Source organism: Heptranchias perlo, chromosome 15 (genome assembly GCF_035084215.1).
Source record: "Heptranchias perlo isolate sHepPer1 chromosome 15, sHepPer1.hap1, whole genome shotgun sequence".
NCBI lineage: Eukaryota > Metazoa > Chordata > Chondrichthyes > Hexanchiformes > Hexanchidae > Heptranchias > Heptranchias perlo.
In genome coordinates this window covers 50,990,428-51,012,196 of record NC_090339.1, presented here as the reverse complement: position 1 = coordinate 51,012,196, position 21,769 = coordinate 50,990,428, and the positions used below count along the sequence as shown (strand labels likewise).

The 21,769-nt window shown below is 42.5% G+C and overlaps 1 protein-coding gene across 5 annotated transcripts in view; it reads right to left on the bottom strand.

Annotated features, from left to right (window-relative positions):
* The window catches only part of LOC137333091 (collagen alpha-6(IV) chain-like), a 356,547-nt gene that overhangs the window by 98,930 nt on the left and 235,848 nt on the right, over positions 1-21,769 (bottom strand). For all 5 annotated transcript variants that reach the window (XM_067997216.1, XM_067997215.1, XM_067997219.1 and 2 more), the window contains 6 exons: positions 10,634-10,678; positions 9,121-9,174; positions 8,016-8,085; positions 6,490-6,600; positions 4,852-5,001; positions 1,411-1,512 (listed from right to left, as the gene is read on the bottom strand). In XM_067997216.1, coding sequence (XP_067853317.1) covers positions 1,411-1,512; positions 4,852-5,001; positions 6,490-6,600; positions 8,016-8,085; positions 9,121-9,174; positions 10,634-10,678 — 532 coding nt within the window. The remainder of the gene's footprint in view (positions 1-1,410; positions 1,513-4,851; positions 5,002-6,489; positions 6,601-8,015; positions 8,086-9,120; positions 9,175-10,633; positions 10,679-21,769) is intronic.

Here is a 21,769-nt window from a genome sequence, read left to right as displayed (position 1 = left end):
TGTGGTGACTGCACTGCAACTGGCCCCCTGCCAATCCGCAGGAATCCGAGCCAGCTGTTCTCTGCCATTGGCAGAAAATTAACATGCAGGTACAGCAAGCATTTAGGAAGGCTTTATTGGGGGGGTTGGAGTACAAAAGTAAGGAGGTCTTGCTGCAGTTGTACAGGGCTTTGGTGAGACCACACCCGGAGTACTGTGTACAGTTTTGGCCTCCTTACCTAAGGAAGGATAGAGGCGGTGCAATGAAGGTTCACTAGATTGATTCCTGGGATGAGAGAGTTGTCCTATGATGAGAGATTGAGTAGAATGGGCCTATAGTCTCTGGAATTTAGAAGAATGAGAGATAATCTCATTGAAACGTATAAGATTCTGAGAGTGCTTTACAGGGTAGATGCGGAGAGGCTGTTTCCCCTGGCTGGAGAGTCCAGAAATAGAGGGCAGAGTCTCAGGATAAGGGGTGGGCGATTTAGGACTGAGGTGAGGAGGAATTTCTTCACTCACAGGTTGGTGAATCTTTGGAATTCTCTACCCCAGAGGGCTGTCAATGCTCAGTCGTTGAGTATATTCAAGACTGAGATGGATAGATTTTTGGACTCTAGGGGAATCAAGTGAAATGGGGATTGGGCAGGAAAGTGGAGTTGAGGTTGAAGATCAGCCATGATCTTATTAAATGGTGGAGCAAGTTCGAGGGGCTGTATGGTCTACTCCTGTTCCTATTTCTTGGCAGGTAAATGGGCCAAGGTCTGCACAGGTCTATTACCTTTCAACTTATACCACCCAAACCATGATATACAGCACCTGAGGCAGTTTAAACAGTAAACCCCCACACCCCACAATTATTTTCCTGAAATTTTAAAAACGGAAATATCAAAAATATGAAAAATACTTTAATAACGGCAACATCTCAACAAAATTTCATTAAAATCTTCAAAAAGATAATATATGAGGCTTTAAACAGCACTTTAAAAATTGGTACCTATGAAGTTTGTCTTGTTGCAATTCCAAATGGGTGCTGAAGATAAAAAAGAGCAAAGCCAGCACAGATACCACAAAATCTGGGGTCTTATGCTGTTCCAAGTGATGTTGTAGGGAATTTGAGGCCTTAATGAGGCTTAGCTACAACTGGTACATAAGATCATCAGATTGCCGTGGGTCAGTGGATAGCACTCTGGCCTTTGAGTCAGATGGTTGTAGATGCAAATCCCACTCCCAACACTTAAGCATGTAAGTCAGGCTGACACTCTAGTGTAATACTGAGGGAGCGTTGTACTATTGGAGGTGCCATCGCTTGGATGAAACATTAAACTGAGGCGCTGTCTGCCTTCTCAGGAGGATGTAAAAGGTCCCATGGTATTATTTTGAAGAAGAGCAGGGGACCAACAGACAAGGGTTATTAGTCCATTTACTCACCTCTGTACCCTTTATTTCCTCTGAACCCCGGTGGCCCAGGTGGTCCAGGCAACCCTGGAGGTCCAACTGGTCCATTTACTTCTATCCGACTATCTGTAGGACCTGGTTAAAAAAAAGAACAAAAGTTTAGTGATGCTCCACAAGCAGAAGGAAGTCAAAATAAAGAGGGTTGCATTCCTCTCATACAATTTTGTTGTTTTTCGTCAAAATGTTAATGCTTTTAAATATTAAAATGTGATGACAAGGGCTCTGAAACTCCTTTGTTTATTTTTTTGTAGTAGCCAAACACTGGTTAAAAGCCACAGTTACTAAAGGAAGAACTTGGCAGTAATTAAAATGGTGGTTAAGATAGACAAGTGGCTCCAGCGCTAAAGCTGTTTAAGAAAACAATTGCTCATACAATGGTAAAAGACATTCTATAGAAATGGGTAGAGCTCTATAGCTGTTAGCTGTGGCTCAGTGCAGAGCACTCTTGCCTCTGAGTCAGAGGTCATGGGTTCAAGCCCCACTCTACAGACTTGAGCCCATAATCTAGGCTGGTACTTCAGTGCAGGACTAAGGGAATGCTGCACTGTCTTTCGGATGACCTTTAAACTGAGGCCCTTTCAGGTGGATGTAAAAGATCCCATGGCACTCTTTGAAGAAGAGCAGGGGTGGTGTCCTGGCCAATGTTTATCCCTCAACCAGCATCACTAAAAAAAATAGATTATCTGGTTATTAATCTCATTACTGTTTATGGGACCTTGCTGTGTGCAAATTGACTGCTGTGCATCTGACATTACAACAGTGACTACACTTCAAAAGTATGTTGTTTATGTGAAAGGCACTATATAAATGCAAATTCTTTCTTTTCTTTAGCTGTGAACTTTTCCCTTGTAGAATATTTTAGAGCCCTGTGCATGGTTCAATAATTTCATACATTGACTGAGTAACAAAAGTGTAGGAGTCTTGCTCTTGCGATAGAGACAGTTCTGCTGCTCTTTGCTGATGGATATACTCCTCAAGCAGTCTTACCTATACAGTAGATCACAAGGGTACTAAAATGTGCTCACTTTGCAAATACCCGCATGACTACCTTGGAGTCCAAGTCGTTGTGCGTATGAGAACTACTTCCTCACTTTTACATGAGACACAAGTTTTGTGATCGGGTTAACAAACTTTTGACAAAGTCAAAAGTTTTTTTGAAGCTTAAATGCTGATTGTATAAGGAAGCAAATGTTCGTCCTTATTATTGAGAATGTTGCCTGAGTTAGGATTCGTAGCAATAGTCCAAGCCAGTTGATACCTTTGAGATTCCCATTATCCACACTATCTGCAGGAATGTCACAGACTAGAAATCAAATTCATTGGGCAAACAGTGATAAGAATACAACACAAAAAAGTCAGTTAGAGAATGTAGTTTAACAATAGAGCAAGTTCATTCAGTTATAAACACTTCAATACGTTCTTGACCAAAATGCAGCCTTGACCAGCAAAATATTTTTTTGCAGTTGAGCATTTCTAAATATGGAAAGGCTGTGTTTCAGTAAAGCATCAACAGAGGGGACTGATTGGTGCTGTCCTTCCACCTCAGATATGCGTTTGAATCCAGGTCGTAGTGATGGGATGAAAATACATCTCCCCCCAATCTGATGTCTGTAAGGGTCCCATGTAACATGAGTTTAAGGGCAATCTCAATCCGTTTCATATTGGGCATAAAGCACAAAGCTGTGCCTTATATGACACTAACCCGGCCAGCTAAATCAGAGAGGCCTACAGGAACGTCTGATGCAGGAAATGTCACATTAGTGCTGTGTGGGTGTTCTACTTGGGTTGGAATTTGGAGTCAATAAAAGAGTCTCACCGTACATCCAAACCATGCTATTCCTAATCTGCGACTGGATTTCAGACTAGATTTTCTGTTCAGCGTTATAGTAACACCAGCATGAGCCCGTTTAAAATAAATGGGCTAACACCAATGTTAAAATAATGCTGATTGGAAAATCTCGGCTCATGAGCAGTACACCAACATTCAGATCAAATTGAGTGCAGCACCCTCTAGTGGCACCGGTATATAATTTAGCTGAACACAGTTTTAACGTTGTGCAGAGGCAGAAGACTCCATAAGAGAGGGGCTTGAGGGGAAACAAAAAGAAAGAAGGGCATCAGGCCACTCACACACCTCAACACTCAGAGCAGCATTGGGAGAGGCCTTGGAGCAGGTCAAACTCCCCGTGTTCTGAGTTGTAGGTAGTGCAGAAGCTGGAGAGAAAATGGGAAAATTCAGAAGATGTATAAATACTCTCAAAAGAGATTTATAACATTATGTGGTAAATCTGATGATTTAACGCACTCAGCACAGGGCTATGTGCATATCGAAAATTCAGGCACAGAGGTCATTGCAGGATTTTCCATAATGGGATAGAAAATCATGGAGGGTACTCTGACATCTGTGCACTCCCATCGGACAAAACTCTGCAACTGGAGTGCTACATCATAACATTTACCCAATAAAACAATAAATTCAAAACTAGCACCAAATACATAACACAATATTTACATAACCCATTTGCTCAAAATGTTATGTGTTGCTCACATTTACATCTGTTCGTATGTTGTACTTACACTATGAAGAGGGCCTAATGGCAGCCTCCTTTTCATCCTGATCTCTCACCTGTCTTAAGGCCTTGATCTTGGCCAAGGCCTTCAGTAAAAAAATGGATCTAGTCTTTGGGGCTGCGGTGGTCCCAATGCAGCACCATCAGGATTGTCTCTCCTTGCAGTGGCGGTCTCCTGCTTGCTGGGAGCTCATCATTTACACGTAATGACCCCCAAACTAGGAAAATGGGTCAGGGTATTGGTGGGGTCAGGGCAGCAGGCATCCTTTCCCAGGATCTCAAAACTGTGGAGTCCCTGGCCCAAAACCGAATTTGATGTAACCTAACCAGCGCTTCTTGATTATATTGTTTTCTCTCCAACTCTTTTCAACCAAGGTGGTGTCCTGCACTATGTTCTTGGCCCTTCATCTACATTTCTCAATAAGGAAAGAAAAGGAGAGCATGCAATTGACCTGGTTCCAGGTCTTTGTCAATGCGGCGCTCATCCAGCCATCTAGCTGCACAAGAATAGCCCAGGATAACTCTCTCAGAGGTTTTCTTTGCTCAATGGGGAGGCATCTTGATGAGCACCACGATTGAGACTGAGATTGGAGATCCGATACCATGGTGCCATGAATTGATCCCCAATTATAAGCAATTGTTACAGTCTACTTCTTGTCATTCAAAGTTGGTTAAGGTGTGCAAAACAGGAGTTGTTAAGTTCCAAGGCTTTTTGACCACTGGTAGTTTTGCTCATAGGATGACAAAATGGTCCCAAGGTTCAGAAGATAGCTCGCCCAAGAGTCAACATATAAATTCACAACTTTTACACAGCTATACGACTCATTTATACTTTGCTACATACTTGAATACCCTGGTGATCCAGGAAGTCCCGGTGAGCCTGGTAAGCCTGGTTGGCCTGGAGGACCCTGTTGTGAAGATAACATTTTTCCTGGTGCACCCCTTTCCCCTTTAGGTCCTGCAACGCCTGGGAATCCTGAAAAACCCTTTGGTCCTAACCAATGGAAACAAAAATTGAATGTTTAATGGTACTGGACACAACGCAGTAACCTCCTCGCATGATAGACAAATAATATCAGTGCCACAGACATGTACAACCTCTGCAGGCAGATGTCTATTGCTGCATCCTCACCTACAATCAACAGTCAGCTTTGCAAAAACCAGCTTGAGGAGATGCTTGGAAGCTCTTTATATACAAACACAGATCTTTAACTCTTTGCATGTTAAAAGCGAAGTGAATTTGAATTCAGGACTTAAAATGAAACACATTCCACGTAATTTTTAAGCATACAGATTATTCTTTGGAATATAAAAGTTATCTTGAGACAATAAGATTTAGCTTTTGCATGCACCAGATCAACAGAAAAATTACACTGCACACAAATGTGGTCACAACTTTCTACATAAGTTCAAGGCACATTTTATTGACGTTCCTAGCTACTGGCATAATGATCTGGATGGGTTGGGAAAGGAACCAGAACGCATAAGGATTCCAACTGTGAACAAGCCAAGCATAGCGGCAATGATTAGGAGCCCATGGTCTCCTCAGGGCTCATCTGGGTAAATGCACCATATCGTGTGGCACTAAACCAAAGGGACCAGCAAGTTCCTGGGTTCAGTCCCAAGAACAGGCTGAAATGGTTGATCTCATCCAGCAAATGAGGAGCTAAAATTAGGCTCAACGCCCTTGACTTCAGAGGGGAAGAACAGCTCTATATAACACCAACCGAAGAAGCTTGGTTCAAACCATTTTGAAATGAGCCACATTCCTAAGCTGCTTTCATACTGTGCTCCTGCCATTGGTTCCTGATACACTGGTCTTGAGCAACTGGCAGCAACACAAGAGCAAACATGCCCGATGTGCTAAGGCCGGTGGCTGAGAAGGCTCAGTAAAAAAATGGGTCTTCCCGGCCATCAGCCTTAGTGAATTGGGTGAGTTAGCTTTGATGTTGTCACCAGCTGCACAAGATCGGTGCTGAGAGCTGCATTAAGCTCGATGTAAAAGCAGCTATTAGTCTCTAAGAGCCAGGGGTGTCAACGCGGGGTAAATTCTCGATGTGAGAGTTTCAATTGTAAAATGAGTACCAAGGGTATCCTTTCAAGTGGGTGTTAAAATAATGCCGATCGGAAAATCTAGGCATTTGTCTCTTACTGTCAGATTTTATCAATGGTTGGTGTTGCTCATACAAATGTTTTGTAATCACAACTGTCACCATCATTTTGGAGTTGTTGTTGATATATCATGTTTTTCCCTTCATTGTTCTGGTTTCCACATTCTAACCTTTATTTCGACTGTTATGAAAACCCTTAAATAAAATCTTTGATTTCTGTGACATTCGAGGCATCAAGGAAGAAACTTGCTGTACTTATGAATGTGATCTGCCTTCTGCTCCAAAATTAGATCACTGGTCAATAACCTAATAATGCTACACCTTAAGGCTGGAAAAGCATTCAGCTGTCAGCTCACACACATAAAATGTACCTTGAACTCGTGCTGGAGAGCCCGGAAGTCCAGGAAATCCCAGTGGGCCTTGAAAACCTTGGACTCCTGGAGAACCCGGAAGTCCTGGTGAGCCTAAATCCCCAAGAGGGCCTGTAATTGGAAAACAAAAAGGTCAATGTTCATCCCAGATCCTAGAACAACCATGGAAACCACTGTCCTTTATATTATACCTGAGGCCAACTCAGTGATTCACATTTATTTCATCCCTCCAAAACACAAGATGCAAATGAGGTTACATGATGATGAGATCTCTGAGCAATACTTTTATCTATTCTGCATGAATAGAAAGAGTTCTGCAGTGGAATAAGGGTGTGTTAATTAACCACTCATCTACTTCAGTAGACTTTAGCTTCCTCCATTGCAACACAGAATTTCTACATTTCCACCTGCCTTTATAGGCCTTTCCCTCAAATTTTCTCCCCATCTCTTCTAAAGGCATTTTACGGATATGGTTCCATGGATATTGCATGCTCTCCAATATCTCACGCAAGAGGCTTTTCTCCATGTGCAAGCCCTGACAATGAATGTTGACTATGGAGTATTATAGCTGGGCCCAGTCTTGTTCTCATATGGTGCCACTTTCCAGCAGGACTCAATGGATAGTGATCAGGAGTGGGAACCATGGGCCTTCTATCCTCCTTAGACCACGGACCCTATAGTTAATATCATTTCACCTCGGCTGACACTAGCGTCCCTCAGCACAGACCAGGGATTGAACAAGCAACCCGTCTGACCGATATGGCTCAGTTCCAATCTTGGTAACCAGGATCAGGGAAACATATTCGTCAACTGTGGAGGCCACCACAGCCAAATTTCATTTGATATCTACACATGCACACTTTGCAGCAGGAGTCACTGGATAGCAATCCAAAGTGGGACCTCTGGCTGATTCCTCCTTTCCCTTGACCAGGGGCAGTATTGGGTCTTCAATGTCAGGCAAGCTTTGCTTCAGCCCGGTCAAAAAAAGTAGTGTTCACCACATTTGGGATTTGTAACTAGAAATGTTACTTAAGTGACCACGTTTTTAAAATAAAATAACGCAACACTCAGATGGCAGTGACACAGTGCGAGACATATCAACTTGGAATAAACATAACAGCATTCCTACAGTTCTCTCCCATTATCGGTTCCAATCTGCAAGTAGGTAATTAGCAGGTCAGTTAATTCACCTCAAGAAGAAGGAGGAATAAGCATCCAAGGAAGGGTCAACCCCAACCACACTCATGCACCTTCTAGCACCTAGTTAGAGCAGCACTGGCGTGCCCTGGAATCATAACCCTACAGCTAGTGGAGAATAATACTGGAAAGCCCTCAGGAAGCACGTGCTGCTCAGGCACTGTCACACCAAGCAAAGATTAAATAGAAAGAGGGAAACACATGAAAAATGGGCTGCAGTGTAATCAGACCTTGATATTTCTCACTGGATTGTAGGACTGAAGTTAAAGCTTTAGTATAATCTTACTAAATTATGATTATTAAAAAGCAAATTATTATCTAGCCTGTACCTTTAAGAGTAGTGCCGCTTCCATCTATGTAAGCTGTGGGGCCTGGTGGACCCATCTCACCGTGGTCACCCTATGAATCAAGAAACAATTAATATCAATAGATTTTACATTAAATGGCCCACAAAACAAACACATACATTCCCCTTATTGTAGAGAGCACAGACATTTTGTTTTCATTATAGAATATAGCGGAGGACTCTAGCACACACATTACCATAATGTATTATTTCTGAACACTTTTCAGTCCTGTGGTATAAAATATTTTAAATGCACTGTCCGGGTAGTCCAATTAAGCAGTACAATGTGGTCTGACTTGTCACGCTGCAGAGTGGTTGCCGTAGGTTTGCTTGACCGTCCAACATAACCTGGTGAAATTTCTCTTCCACCTCTCCCCACTAGCTCATCGGAAGGAGCTAATAAAGAATTCCTGATCCTGGGGTATATTCTAACCTTAATATCTGATCCATCACCCAACCCTTAAGCTATCCTGCCTCAGATATTCATCAAGCAATATACGGAGCCACTGTTCAGCCCGACACACTGCAGTCCTGTCCACAATGTGGGATTCACAATCAAATTCCTACCACAATTTGCAACTTTGCTATTTTGTTCCTTATGGTGTAGTTCAGCACTCCTTATCTGCTTGGTTTCTTTATCTGATGGAAAACCCTCGCTGCTTGTTTTATACTTTTCCCCCGCCTTGATTCTTCTGGAAATGCACCAACTGCAGTCATGAAGAGGAGCTCGGAAATAGCCAGTATGAAATGCAAGGGAGCAACCCAGAAGATGGATACTCCAATGACCCCTTCTCCCCACCAAATGCGATTAACTGCCTAGGTACAGTTTTGCACTTCTCCCGCACACGTTCAGACAAGATTGGAGCGCGACTAAGCTAGGAGAACAAATCCTGTGTCTCCATGGTGTGCACTGGGTCAGGGCTCCAATATGGTGCCCCACAAACTACCAGAAATGTTCCAAATTTGATGAATGGTCTGTGCTAAGTTAGCCAATAATCATCAAATTGTCACTTTGGCTTTTCCAGCAACTGTCAAGGTCACAAAGCATTATTTCTATTTATTTATTTTGAAATATATTCAAAACGTACCTTCATTCCTGGGAAACCATCTCTTCCACTTGTCCCAGGGAAGCCTGATTGACCCTTGAAAACATTTGTTTTTTGAATGTTAAATTCTGCACTTTGTAAATGCTATAAAGCCACCCTATTTTGTTTGAGTACATCGTGCTTGTTGATTTACGCGAGGTGAAAGGGGAGAGGACAAAGACACACAAGGGGATGGAAGGACAAGAGCTTCAGAAGAGGTTTCACAGAGGAGCGACAAGGATGCCTCAAAAGTAAAAACATTAAGCTGTAAGAGGTTGACAGAAGTGAACAAGGTCCTAAATTGGAGAAAAGAAAATTGAGAAGGATTTGACCAAAGTATTTATAATGCCAAAAGGCTCATGCAAATTATTTAATTTAACTGTGATCACAGGAGTACAAAATTGGAATGGTCCCCCTTCTCTTCTTCATTTACGTGCTGCCCCTTGGTGACATCATCCAAAGACATGGGGTCAGCTTCCACTTATATGCTGATGACATCCAACTATGGAATCATAGAACTAGGGAAGACATCAGGAAGGTTTTCTTTACGCAAAGTGTTATCGTTGCTTGAAACAAGTGGCGAGTGCGGGTTCACTGCAACAGTTCAAAAGTAGCTGGACGAGTTCCTTCATGTTGCTAATATCACTGCGTACAAAAGTTAGGTGGAATGTTGGGAACGTACCTTATGGTCACTATGATCTCCTGAATTTGTTTTGATCGCATTTTTTTGGCGGGGGGGGTCAGAGAGGAATTTCCAGGGTTTTTTTCCCTGAATTGGCCTAGGTCTTTTTTAAAATCTGATTTTTTTTCCCTCTCCCAGTAGATTACATGATTGCTGGTGGGAGGGAACACTGGGGGTCATGATGCTTAGTTGCGTCATGACTTTTTGGGACCGACTCGATGGACCAGGTGGTCTTTTCCTGTCTGTCTTTACGAATATAAGACAAGACATTCATTCTTCAATTTTGTTGGGAGCCAATTCTACATATCTCCTATACCTTGGAAAATTAGTTAACCTTAGAAAAAACAGTTATTTAAATATCTGGTTAAAAACAGATTGACCGTTACAATGATAAGTTAGTCACAGATGTTCACATACTCAATGGTTCTAAACCTGTTGGGACTGTAAGAATGTCAATGGGGAATGTAACTGGCCAAGGTTGAATATGAACAGTGTAGATTGCAATATTAAGAGTTATATTGATTATATTCAGAGGCAAGTGAGCAATTTCACAAAGATTTCTCTTGGAAGTTTTACATGTGACCATTCACCTGTTCTGAGAAATCATTAAGGGGAGCCCTTGACAGATAATTGCAGCTAGATTGTTGGATGGAATGGGTCTTACAGGCTGAATGGCCTTGCACATTTATGTTGTTATGAGTAGCAGACAGCTACAGACAGACAGAAATACAAAGGTATACAGAAGGATGAATACAACCTACACAGCAATTCTTCTAACATATTAGCACCAGTAATTTCACATCTACATTGTCAGGAAACTTTAAGGACATTTACCTTCCTTCCAGGAGTTCCAGGTGATCCATCTGAGCCTGAAAATCCCTGTGGTAGAATGAGGAATGTGTCAGTACACAACCATACAATATACTACAGACCATCAATAAGCTATAGACAGGTACGTACTGCAGGACAATTGTTACCTCTGAAGTCCCCCAAGATCTATCCTTGATCCCCTTCTCTTCGTCATTACATGCTGCCCCTTGGCAACATCATATGAAGACATGGAGTCAGTTTCCACATGTACGCTGACGACAAGCCAGCTCTATTGCTCCACCACCTCTCTCGATCGTTCCGTTCCTTCTGTTGTCAGACTGCTTGTCTGATGTACAATTTTGGAGGGTCACAATTTTCTCCAGTTAAACATTAGGAAGATTAAAGCCATTGTTTTCGGTCCCCGCCACAAACTCCATACCCTCGCTCTTGATTCCAACCCCATCCTCAGCCACTGTCTCAAGTTGAACCAGATTGTTTGCAACCTCGGCATCCTATTCGTCCCCATCACAAAGACCGCCTACTTCCATCTTTGTAACATCGCCTGCTTCCACCCCAGCCTTAGTCCACCTGCTACTGAAACCCTCTTTCATGCCTTTGTCACCTCCATACTCAACTATTCCAATGCTCTCCTGGCCAGCCTCCCATCCTCCAATCTCTATAAACTCCAGCTCATCCAAAACTCTGCTGTCCGTATCCTATCCCACACCAAGTCCTGCTCACCTATCACCCCCCCTCCTTGTTGACCTACATTAGCTCCCAGTCCCCTAATGCCTCTTGTTTAAAATTCTAATCCTCATGTCTAAATCCCTTCATAGCCTCACCCCACCATACCTTTGTAAACATCTTCAGCCTTACAACACCACCACCCACAAACCCCCCCTGCCCCCGCCACCCCCGAACTCTCCGGGCTAGAAATTGGGCAGTGTAGCGCCCGTGTTTCGGCGCTACGCGGCCTCCCATACCAAATACCATATTTGGTATGCACAAATACAAAATGCCGCCAGCATGTAAAGTAAGGAGAAAATGGATACAATCAGTGTGCAATGCTGATTTAAAGTGATAGACGCCATTTTAGGACTTAACATTCCACTCAACGCACAGTCTTAACCACGGCCATCTGAACATGTCTTAAAGTGCCTGGAGGACCCCTCACCAGCGCTATTTAAAGGGTCCACGCAGGATTTACAGGTTAGTAGCTGGATTATTGCTTCTGGCTGCTGATGCATTTGTAACTATTTTTGTAGGTCTCTCGTATTTGAATACGAGGACGAGGGGACATAGCCTAACGTGCAGGAGTGAAGTTAGGAAAAGCTTCTACATGCAAAAGCTGGTAGAAGTTTGGAACGCTCTTCTGCAAACGGCAGTTGATGCTAGCACACTTGTGAAATTTAAATCTATGATTGATAGGTTTCTGTGAACCAACTCTATTCAGGGATATGGGGCTAAGGCAGGGATATGGAGTGAGGTCACAGATCAACCATGATCTTATTGAATGGCGGAACAGGCTCGAGGGGCTAAATGCCACTGCCACTTGATGCCTCCTGTTATGCGCCACCTTCTCCTGCAAGAAAGCGGGACGTGTGTCTAGATGATGTGCCTGTCATGGTTGAATAGCTGCCAGTGTATGACCTGTGAGTTGTGGGTGGGTAGCTTGCAACAGTGGTAATGTATAAGGGTGAGAGGTAGCATCTGATTGGCAGAATTGAGTACAGATGGAAAGTTTTTTGGTAGGTGGGTGATGTGGGTGTAGTGTGTCGTTTTGCAGGAAATTGGGACTAGCTTAGTGGTATAAACTGGGCGACATGGACATGTTGGGCCGAAGGACCTGTTTCCATGTTGTAACTTCTATGATTCTATGATTCTAGTGGTGCAGTTGGTAGGAGATGCCACTTGACAGTTGACCTCACTCACCTTGACCACTTGTGTCAAAGCACTGAACTTCTTCCTGCACTGGATCCTTATTCGTGGTGCTGTGTACCTGGCATTGACTTCGTCCCCCGCTGCCTCCCACTGCTTTTTGAGCATATGTCTGCGCGCCCCCCTCCCACTGCGGATATAGGCAGTCCCTCCTTCTGTCCACCTCTTCTTGCACCAAGGCCTCTAGTGCATCATCGGAGAACCTTGGTGCACGCACTCTTGCATGCTTGGTACAAACTCAGATCGGCAGATTGGTGAGGTCTGGCATGCAGTTGGAGGATGTGGGATTTAGTAGTGCGCAACCTTTATTCAATGTGTTAAATAACTCATCAGTTCGTAAACATAGGAGCGGGACCTGCATCTTTGTTTTATGTCTGTGATGCCTGATCTCCGTTCAGACTCTGTGCAAACAACAGACTGTTATTTTTGGCAATTAACAGGTACCAGATACCTTTAAGAGATTTTAAGAAACATTCTCCCTTTAAGAGATTGGGGCTCCTCCTGCTGGTGGAAAGTGTGAATTACATGGAATCCTCGTGTCAACACTGATTTCCCAACACTGCTTGAAGGTAAGTCCTCAGGCCTAACAAAAGTCTCGTCCTGCCTGCTCAGGGGTCAATGGGCGTGGGTTAATAGTGGATCGCGCTACTCCCGCCCAATAATTGGTCTTATCCAATTTCTTTTTCTCCCTCCATTTTTTCAACTCTGCCCTCTTGTGCATTCCCCCTCTTCACACCCCAATGTTGGTGTGCTTTCAGTTGCCTAGGCTCCATGTTTTGGAATTCCCTTCCTAAACCCTTCCTCCTCTCCACCTCCCTTCTCCTCCTTTCAGACCCTCTTTAAAGCCCACCTCTTTGACCAAGCTTTTGGTCACCCCTCCCAGTATCTCCTTCTTTGGCTCAGTGGCCATCTTTAGAATGCAAGCAAATGTGACATGGCTGCTCACTAGGGACAGAGATCACTTTTTTTAATGGACTATAGAGCAGAAGTGTTCAAAATAACCTTGCACAAGAGGCAGAAGGAAATGCTGACCGTGCGATCACAATTCAGGAAACACTCAGGGTTACCATCAATCATTAATTATTACTGAAGTAGTTGGTAAGAAATTCCCATCCTGCTATTAAACAGATAATTATAAATGGTTCGAGGCACATAATTTGATTTATTCTCACCGATTGCTCAAACCTGACATCTGATTTGGGTTATCTTTGATCGTATCAATCCTCCTTGGAAAGCAAGGCCCTCAATTTTTAACATCTTTTCAGATGAAGCTACATAGCCCAATGAGCTTGTCAATCTAATTTTAATTTTGATAAAACTCCCCCTTGACATTCATTTCATTTAATTACATTACTGAATTGAGGTAATACAATATTGAAGAGTTACCTATTAATGAAGCGCCAGAACAATTATGACAGAGGATTAAGAGAAATGTAAAAAAAAACATTTTTAGTACTCATTCACTGAAAGGATAATAATATGTGAGCTGTCACGTGTCTCATCATTTACAAACTTCTGACTCGGGTGAAAGCCAGTTTTATATTTGCCATGAATGTGTGTATAGTCAGATCTAGTAACACCAATGACTCTTGGCCTGTGAGACAGGGCTGTAAAGTCTGTTGACATATTTAAGTCAATTATTTTAGCAACTATCAAGATACATTTGCTGTTGTACACTACAGTAAGTTTTATCCTGGTAGTTGGTAAAATAATCTGAACTTTAATATTGGAAGTAAAATGGTAAAAAGGTAGTCATTAAACCTGGCAGAAGGACCCAAGAAAGGAGCCAGTTAAAATATGTAAATGACCAAAATAGTGGCAGGTGAAACTAAATACAGGTAAGTGTAAAATGCTGTCATTGGAAGGGAAAATGGACATTGTACAAATTTTATGAACGGCCTTGAGATAGCTAAATGTGACGTTGAAAGAGATGTAGGGGTGTTACATGATTCAGCTCTTCACGTGCCCAGACACTGCATAGCAGCAATCAACAGAATAAATAGAATGCTGAATTATTTTGCTAAATCAAATGGAAGGGTCAAAGGATGTCATGGTGAAACTGAGTGTTACAGATTGTAACTTGAGTACTGCGTCCAGGTTTTGTTACAGAGACACAAGGAGAACATTCAAACCTGATAGGCAGTGTGGGGAGAATAGGCTTATCTTCAGTGTCAGAGGTTTCAGTTATGAAAAAAGATTGGAGAACCTTCGGAGCGTGACCCTTGAAAGGAGACAACTGTGTGAGGTCCCTATTGAGGCATCTAAGATATCTAAGTAGCACAGAAAAAGACAATTTGGAGCAGTGCTTCAAGGTAAGCCAGGAGAGGAAGGGCACAGGCCCAAACTGCTGAAAGGTAAATTTAGGAGCAAGAAGTTGTTGTTTACACAAAATGTAATTATCACTTGGAGTTAAATTAAATGGAGCCAAAAAACTTTGGAATCATTTATGAGACGGTTGGTTGCTATGATGAGGGAATGTAGGTTTTTTTAGATGGATAAGCTAAGGCGGGCCAAATTGCCCTCAATCATCTGCATTTATCTTGTGATCTTGGGATGTGGATATATCTGTATCTACCTCTCTGTCATCACTGCACATATTGGCAAAAGGGATGGTATTCCAACGGAATAAAGGGCGTCGAGGAGGAAAATCAAATCAAGCAGCTAGAAGCAGAGAATAGACTGAGATAAAGGAATGAGGTGTTATCTTGGGTGGAAATAAGAAATAACAAGGGGCAGAAAACACTGATGGGAGTAGTTTATAGGCCCCCTAATAGTAGCAATACCATTGGACATAGTACTATTCATGAAATAATAGGAGCTTGTAACAAAGGTAATGCAGTAATCGTGGGGGACTTTAATCTTCATATAGATTGGGCAAACCAAATTGGCAAAGGTAGTTTGGAGGACAAGTTCATGGCATGTATTTGAGACGGTTTCCTAGAGCAATACGTCATGGAACCAACCAGGGAACAGGCTTTCTTAAATTGTGTATTAAGTAATGAGACAGGGTTAATTAGTAATCTCACAGTAAGAGATCCTCTGGGGAAGAGTGATCATAATATGATAGACTTTCACATTGAGTTTGAGAGTGATGTACTTAAGTCAGAAACTAGAGTCTTAAACTTAAATAAAGCCAATTACATTGGTATGAAGGGCAAGTTGGCTATGGTTGGCTAAGATTGGGAAACCAAGTTAAAGGGTATGACAGTTGAAAAGCAATGGCAAACATTTAAAGAAATATTTCAATATTCTCAACAAATATACATTCCATTGAGAAATAAAAACTCCATGGGAAAGGCGATCCACCCGTGGATAACTAAAGAAGTTAAGGATAGTATTAGATTAAAAGAAGAGGCCTGTAATGTTGCCAAGACGAGTAGTAAATCTGAGGATTGGGAGAGTTTTAGAAACCAGTAAAGGACGACCAAAAAATTGATAAAAAGGGAGAAAATAGAATTATGAAAGTAAACTGGCAAGAAATATAAAACGGATTGTAAGAGCTTCTACAATGATTTACTAGAATGATTCCAGGGATGAAGGATTTAAATTATGTGGATAGACTGGAGAGACTGGGATTGTTCTCCTTGGAACAGAGAAGGTTGAGAGGAGATTTGATAGAGGTGTTCAAAATTATGAAGGGTCTAGTTAGACAGAGTGGATAGAGAGAAACTGTTCCCATTGGCGGAAGGGTCAAGAACCAGAGGGCATAGATTTAAGGTCAATGGCTAAAGAACCAAAGGTGATATGAGGAAAAACTTTTTTACACAGCAAGTGGTTATGATTTGGAATGCACTGCCCGAGGGACTGGTGGAGGCAGATTCAATCGTGGCCTTCAAAAGGGAACTGGATAAGTACTTGAAACGAAAAAATGTGCAGGGCTATGGGGATAGGGCGGGGCAATTGGAATAGCTGGATTGCTCATGCATAGAGCTGGCATGGACTCGATGGGCCGAATGGCCTCCTTCCTTGCTGTAACCTTCAATGACTCTATGATACAAGTATGTACAAGTAGCAAAAGTAAATGTTGGTCCCTTAGAGGCTAAGACAGAAGAAATTATAATGGGGAATCAGGGAATGGCAGATGCGTTAAACAAATATTTTGTATCTGTCTTCACAGTAGAAGATACAAAAAATAAACCAAAAATAGTGGGGAACCAAGGGTCTAATGAGAGTGAGGAACTTAAAGTAATTAATATCAATGGAGAAAAAGTACTTGAGAAACTAATGGGACTAAAAGCTGATAATTCCCCTGGACCTGATGGCTTACAGCCGAGGGTTCTAAAAGAGGTGGCTGCAGAGATAGTAGATGCATTGGTTAAGACCTTCCAAAATTCCCTAGATTCTAGAATGGTCCCAGCAGATTGGAAGGTAGCAAATGTGACCCCGCTATTCAAGAAAGGAGGGAGAGAGAAAACAGGGAACTACAGGCCAGTTAGCCTGATATGAGCCATCGGGAAAACGGTGGAATCCATTATTAAGGAAGTGGTAACAGGGCACTTAGAATATCATGATATGATTAGGCAGAGTCAACATGGTTTTATGAAAGGGAAATCGTGTTTGACAAACCTATTAGAGTTTTTTGAGGATATAGCTAGCAGGGTAGATAAAGGGGAACCAGTGGATGCAGTATATTTGGATTTTCAAAAGGCATTCGATAAGGTGCCATATAAAAGGTTGTTACACAAGATAGGGGTTCATGGGGTTGGGATAACATATTAGCATGCATAGAAGATTGGTTAATGGACAGAAATCAGAGGGTAGGGCAAAACAGGTCATTTTCAGGCTGGCGGGCTGTAACTAGTGGGGTGCCGCAAGGATCGGTGCTTGGACCTCAGCTATTTACAATCTACATTCACGACTTAGATGAAAGGGCCGAGTGTAACGTATCCAAGTTTGCTGACGATACAAAGCTAGGTGGGAAAGTAAGCTGTGAGGAGGACACAAAGAGTCTGCAAAGAGATACAGGCAGGTTAAGTGAGTGGGCAAGAAGGTTGCAGATGGAGTATTATGTGGGGCAATGTGAAATTATTCACTTTGGTACGAAGAATAGAATATTTTTTAAATGGCGGGAAACTATTAAATGTTGGTTTTCAGATAGACATAGGTGTCCTGGTACAAGAAACACAAAAAGTTAGCATGCAGGTACAGCAAGCCATTAGGAAGGCAATTGGAATGTTGGCCTTTATTGCAAGGGGGTTGGAATACAAAAGTAAGGAAAACTTACTACAATTGTACAGGGCTTTGGTGAGACCTCACCAGGAGTACTGTGTACAGTTTTGGTCTCCTTATCTAAGGAAGGATATACTTTCCTTGGAGGCGGTGCAGCGAAGGTTCACTAGGTTAATCCCTGGCATGAGAGGGTTGTCCTATGAGGCGAGGTTGAGTAGAATGGGCCTATACTCTCTGGAGTTTAGAAGAATGAGAGGTGATCTAATTGAAACATATAAGATTATGAGGGGGCTTGACAGGGTACATGCTGAAAGGTTATTTCCCATGGCTGGAGAGTCTAGAACTAGGGGGCATAGTTGTAGGGTAAGGGGTCAGCCATTTAAGACTGAGATGAGGAGGAATTTCTTCACTCAGTGAGTTGTGAATCTTTGGAATTCTCTACCCCAGAGTGCTGTGGATGCTGAGTCGTTGAATATATTCAAGGCTGAGATAGACAGATTTCTGGACTCTAGGGGAGTCAAGGGATATGGGGATCGGGCAGGTAAGTGGAGTTGAGGTTGAAGATCAGCCATGATCTGATTGAATGGCGAAGCAGGCTCGAGTGGGCCTTGTGGCCTACTCCTGTTCCTATTTCTTATGTTCTTATATTCTTACGAAAAAGAAATCAAAGAGGAATAGCATTAAATTTGAACAATAAAAAGATTAAAGTGCATGCACTGCAATGCTCAGTTTGGGAAATAAATTGGGAGAATTTTAAAACTGACTGATAGGATGGGACAGGGTAGATAGAAACAGATTGTGTGCAGTGGTTGAAAGAAAGAAAGAAAGACTTGCCTTTCATCATCTCAGGACGCCCCAAAGTGCTTTACAGCTAATGAAGTACTTTTGAAGTGTAGTCACTTTTGTAATGTAGGAAACGGGGCAGCCAATTTGTACACAGCTAGGTCCCATAAACAGCAATGTGATAATGACCAGATAATCTGTTTTCTTTGATGTTGGTTGGGGATAAATATTGGCCAGGACACCAGGGAGCACTCCCCTGCTCTTCTTCGAAAGTGCCACGGGATCCTTTATGTCCATCTGAGAGGGCAGATAGGCCTCAGTTTAACGTCTCATCCAACATTGCAGCACTCCCTCAGTGCTGCACTGAAGTATCAGCCTAGGTTACTTGCTCAAGTCTCTGGAGTGGGATTTGAACCCGAAAATCTCTGCTCAGAAGCGAGAGTGCTACTGAGCCATGGCTGACACTGTGGATATGGGAACAGGGCAGGCAAATGGGATTAGGACTAATGCTCGATTGGAAAATTGCAAATGTAACTCCATTATTTAAGAAAGGTGAGAGAAAAACAAGGAAATGATAGACCTGTTAGTTTAACATCTATTGTGGGGAAGTTATTGGAATTTATAATTAACAGAGTGACTGAGCACTTAGAGAAATTTGAGCTGATTAGAGAGAGCCAACATGGACTTGTAAAGGGTAGGTCATGTCTAACAAACCTAAACTGAATTTTTTCAGGAAATGACTAACGTAGACAAGGGAATGTCTATGGATATAGTTTATATGGTCTTCCAGAAGACATTCGATAAGGTTCCACTTATGAGACTGTTAGCTAAAATTAAACCTCATGGAATTGAAGACAAATTATTGACCTGGTTAGGAGATGGTTAGTCAGTAGAAGACAGAGATTAGGGATAATGGGTATGAACTCGAATTTGAAGGAAGTGACTGGTGGTGTCCCACAAGGATCGGTGCCTCAACTATTCGCTATATTTATTGATGACTTAAATAACACTATGTTACACCCTTGTTCAATAAAGGTTATAAGGATAAATACAGCAACTATAGGTCAGTCAGTTCAACTTCGGTGGTGGGGAAACTTGTAGAAACAATAATCCGGGACAGAATTAACAGTCACTTGGACAAGTGTGGATTGATTAGGGAAAGCCAACACAGATTTGTTAAAGGCAAATTGTGTTTAACTAACTTGATAGAGTTTTTGATGAGGTAACAGAAAGGGTAGATGAGGGCAATGCAGTTGATGTGGTGTATATGGACTTTCAAAAGGTGTTTGATAAAGTGCCACATAAGAGCTTGTCATCAAGATTGAAGCCCGTGGACTAAAAGGGGCAGTAGCAGCATGGATACAGAATTGGTTAAGTAACAGGAAGCAGAGAGTAGTGGTGAACAGTTGTTTTTTGGACTGGAGGAAGGTATACTCCCCAGAGTCGGTACTAGGACCACTGCTTTTCTTAATATATACTAATGACTTGGACTTGGGTGTACTGGGCACAATTTCCAAGTTTGCAGATGACACAAAACTTAGAAGTGCAGTGAACAGTGAGGAGGATAGTGATAGACTTCAAGAGGATATAGGCAGACTGGTGGCATGGGCAGCCACGTGGCAGATGAAATTTAATGCAGAAAAATGTGAGGTTATACATTTCAGTAGGAAGAATGAGGATAGGCAATATAAACTAAAGTGTACAATTCTAAAAGGGGTACAGGAACAGAGAGATCTGGGAGTATATGTACACAAATCGTTAAAGGTGGCAGGGCAGGTTGAGAAAACGGTTAAAAAAACATACGGGATCCTGGGCTTTATAATTAGAGGCATAGAGTACAAAAGCAAGGAAGTCATGATGAACCTTTATAAAACACTGGTTCGGCCACAACTGGAGTATTGTGTCCAGTTCTGGGCACTGCACTTTAGGAAGAATGTGAAGGCCTTAGAGAGGATGCAGAAGAGATTTACTAGAATGGTTCCAGGAATGAGGGACTTTAGTTACGTGAATAGACTGGAGAAGTTGGTGTTGTTCTCCTTGGAACAGAGAAGGTTGAGAGGAAATTTGATAGAGGTATTCAAAATCATGAAGGGTCTAGACAGAGTAGATAGAGAGAAACTGTTCCCATTGACGGAAGGGTCAAGAACCAGAGAATACAGATTAAGGTGATTGGCAAAAGAACCAAAGGTGACATGAGGAAAAATGTTCTTACACAGCGAGTGGTTAGAATTTGGAATGCACTGCCCGAGGGGGTGATGGAGGCAGATTCAATCATGGCTTTCATAAGGGAACTGGATAAGTACTTGAAAGGAAAAAATTTGCAGGGTTATGGGGATAGGGCAGGGGGAGTGGGACTAGCTGGATTGCTCTTGCATAGAGCTGGCACAGACTCGATGGACCGAATGGCCTCCTTCCTTGCTGTAATCTTTCTATGAATCTATATTGAGCCATATATCCAAGTTTGGTGATGACACAAAGATAGGTGGCATAGTAAGTAGTGTAGACAGGAATATGAAATTACAAAGAGACATTGATAGATTAAGTGAGTGGGCGAAACTGTGGCAGATGGATTTCAACGCAGATAAATGCAAGCTCATCCATTTTGGACTAAAAAAGGATCGATCGGAGTATTTTTAAAATGATTTTGAATACCATCTATAGGATGCACTGCAGCAACTCGTCAAGGCTTCTTCAACAGCACCTCCCAAACCCGCGACCTCTACCACCTAGAAGGACAAGGGCAGCAGGCACATGGCAACAACACCACCTGCACATTCCCCTCCAAGTCACACACCATCCCGACTTGGAAATATATCGCCATTCCTTCATCGTCGTTGGGTCAAAATCCTGGAACTCCCTTCCTAACAGCACTGTGGGAGAACCTTCACCACACGGACTGCAGCGGTTCAAGAAGGCAGCTCATCACCACCTTCTCAAGGGCAGTTAGGGATGGGCAATAAATGCTGGCCTTGCCTGCGACGCCCACACCCCATGAATGAATTTTTAAAACTGTGAAAGGCTAGGAACAGTGGAGGCCCAGAGAGATTTAGGGGTCCGTGTATACAGATCACTAAAATGTAGTGGTCAGGTACAAAAAATAATCATAAAGGCTAATGGAATGTTAGCCTTTATATCTAGAGGGCTAGAATATAAAGGGGAGGAAGTTTTGCTGCAGCTATATGGAGCCTTGGTTAGACCACATCTGGAGTACAGTCCTGGGCACTGCACCTTAGGAAAGATATTTTGGCCTTGGAAGGAGTGCAGCGCAGA